The sequence below is a fragment of the Trachymyrmex cornetzi genome, unplaced genomic scaffold (assembly GCF_001594075.2).
Source record: "Trachymyrmex cornetzi isolate Tcor2-1 unplaced genomic scaffold, Tcor1.1 scaffold610, whole genome shotgun sequence".
Taxonomy (NCBI): domain Eukaryota; kingdom Metazoa; phylum Arthropoda; class Insecta; order Hymenoptera; family Formicidae; genus Trachymyrmex; species Trachymyrmex cornetzi.
The window spans coordinates 96526-97429 of record NW_017299927.1 but is presented as its reverse complement, the minus strand read 5'-3'; the positions used below and the strand labels follow the sequence as shown (position 1 = coordinate 97429).

General features: G+C 41.5%; 1 protein-coding gene across 1 annotated transcript; it reads left to right on the top strand.

Moving 5' to 3' along the window:
* The first annotated feature begins 237 nt into the window (after positions 1 to 237).
* Positions 238 to 645, top strand: LOC108766746 (interstitial collagenase). Its single transcript, XM_018516244.1, has one exon. The coding sequence runs from the start codon at positions 238 to 240 to the stop codon at positions 643 to 645; it is 408 nt and encodes a 135-aa protein (XP_018371746.1).
* Positions 646 to 904: the final 259 nt, after the last annotated feature.

Genomic DNA, 904 nt, shown 5'->3' with positions numbered 1-904 from the left:
ATAGGAATCACAATTCTGGCCGAAGAACCGCCTGGCTGTCGCAAAATTCTGCTACCGAGGGAGAGAAGATACTTTTGCGTACTTTGAGTACCGAGAACACGCGACGAAGTTGTGCCGTTGCTCGCGAGCACAGTTACAATATATAGAAAAATCACGAGAAGTGATTCATTACTCTTAATAGAGCGTTCGGGTACGCTATCGTTTTTACCACGTATTATATACTTGTGTTACATCGCGATGTCTCTCACGTTCATAGTCATCATCATCGTTTTCGTTACGTTTACTACGACGACGACAATAAGAACGACAGCGTCGACGAATCGTGAAAGCATAGATACTGAAGTAATTCTGTATCTACAAAAGTACGGCTACTTAAGTAAAGCTGACAACAATACACAATTATCATTCGAAGAGGGAGAACTTAAACAGGCTATTTCGTTGTTTCAAGAATATTATCAAATACAGGGCGATGGTACATTGAATAACTATACGTTGTATCAGATGCGTAAACCACGATGTGATCTCCCTGACATCTACGAGTACAATATAGGTAGACGTAAATGGGCGAAAACACATCTCACGTGGAATTTCCAGCTAGCGGATCCACAAACCTTGCAAACTACCGAATTCGCGTTCTCGCTATGAGCAGCTAATTCATCTTTATCGTTCGAACGTAAAACGGTAAATCCCGATATCTTGATATTATATCTTATCGTAGTGGAACACACACGTACACTGATCGTAGACGCAACGAAGAAATTTGCACCTCTTCGTTAGATGGACCTGGTGGAGTACTCGGTCACGCGTTCTATCCTCCTACCGTTAACAATTACAGCAGTGAAATACACATAGATAGTGCAGAACCGTGGCATATATATCTAACTGACAAATCTGCTAGTAGTAA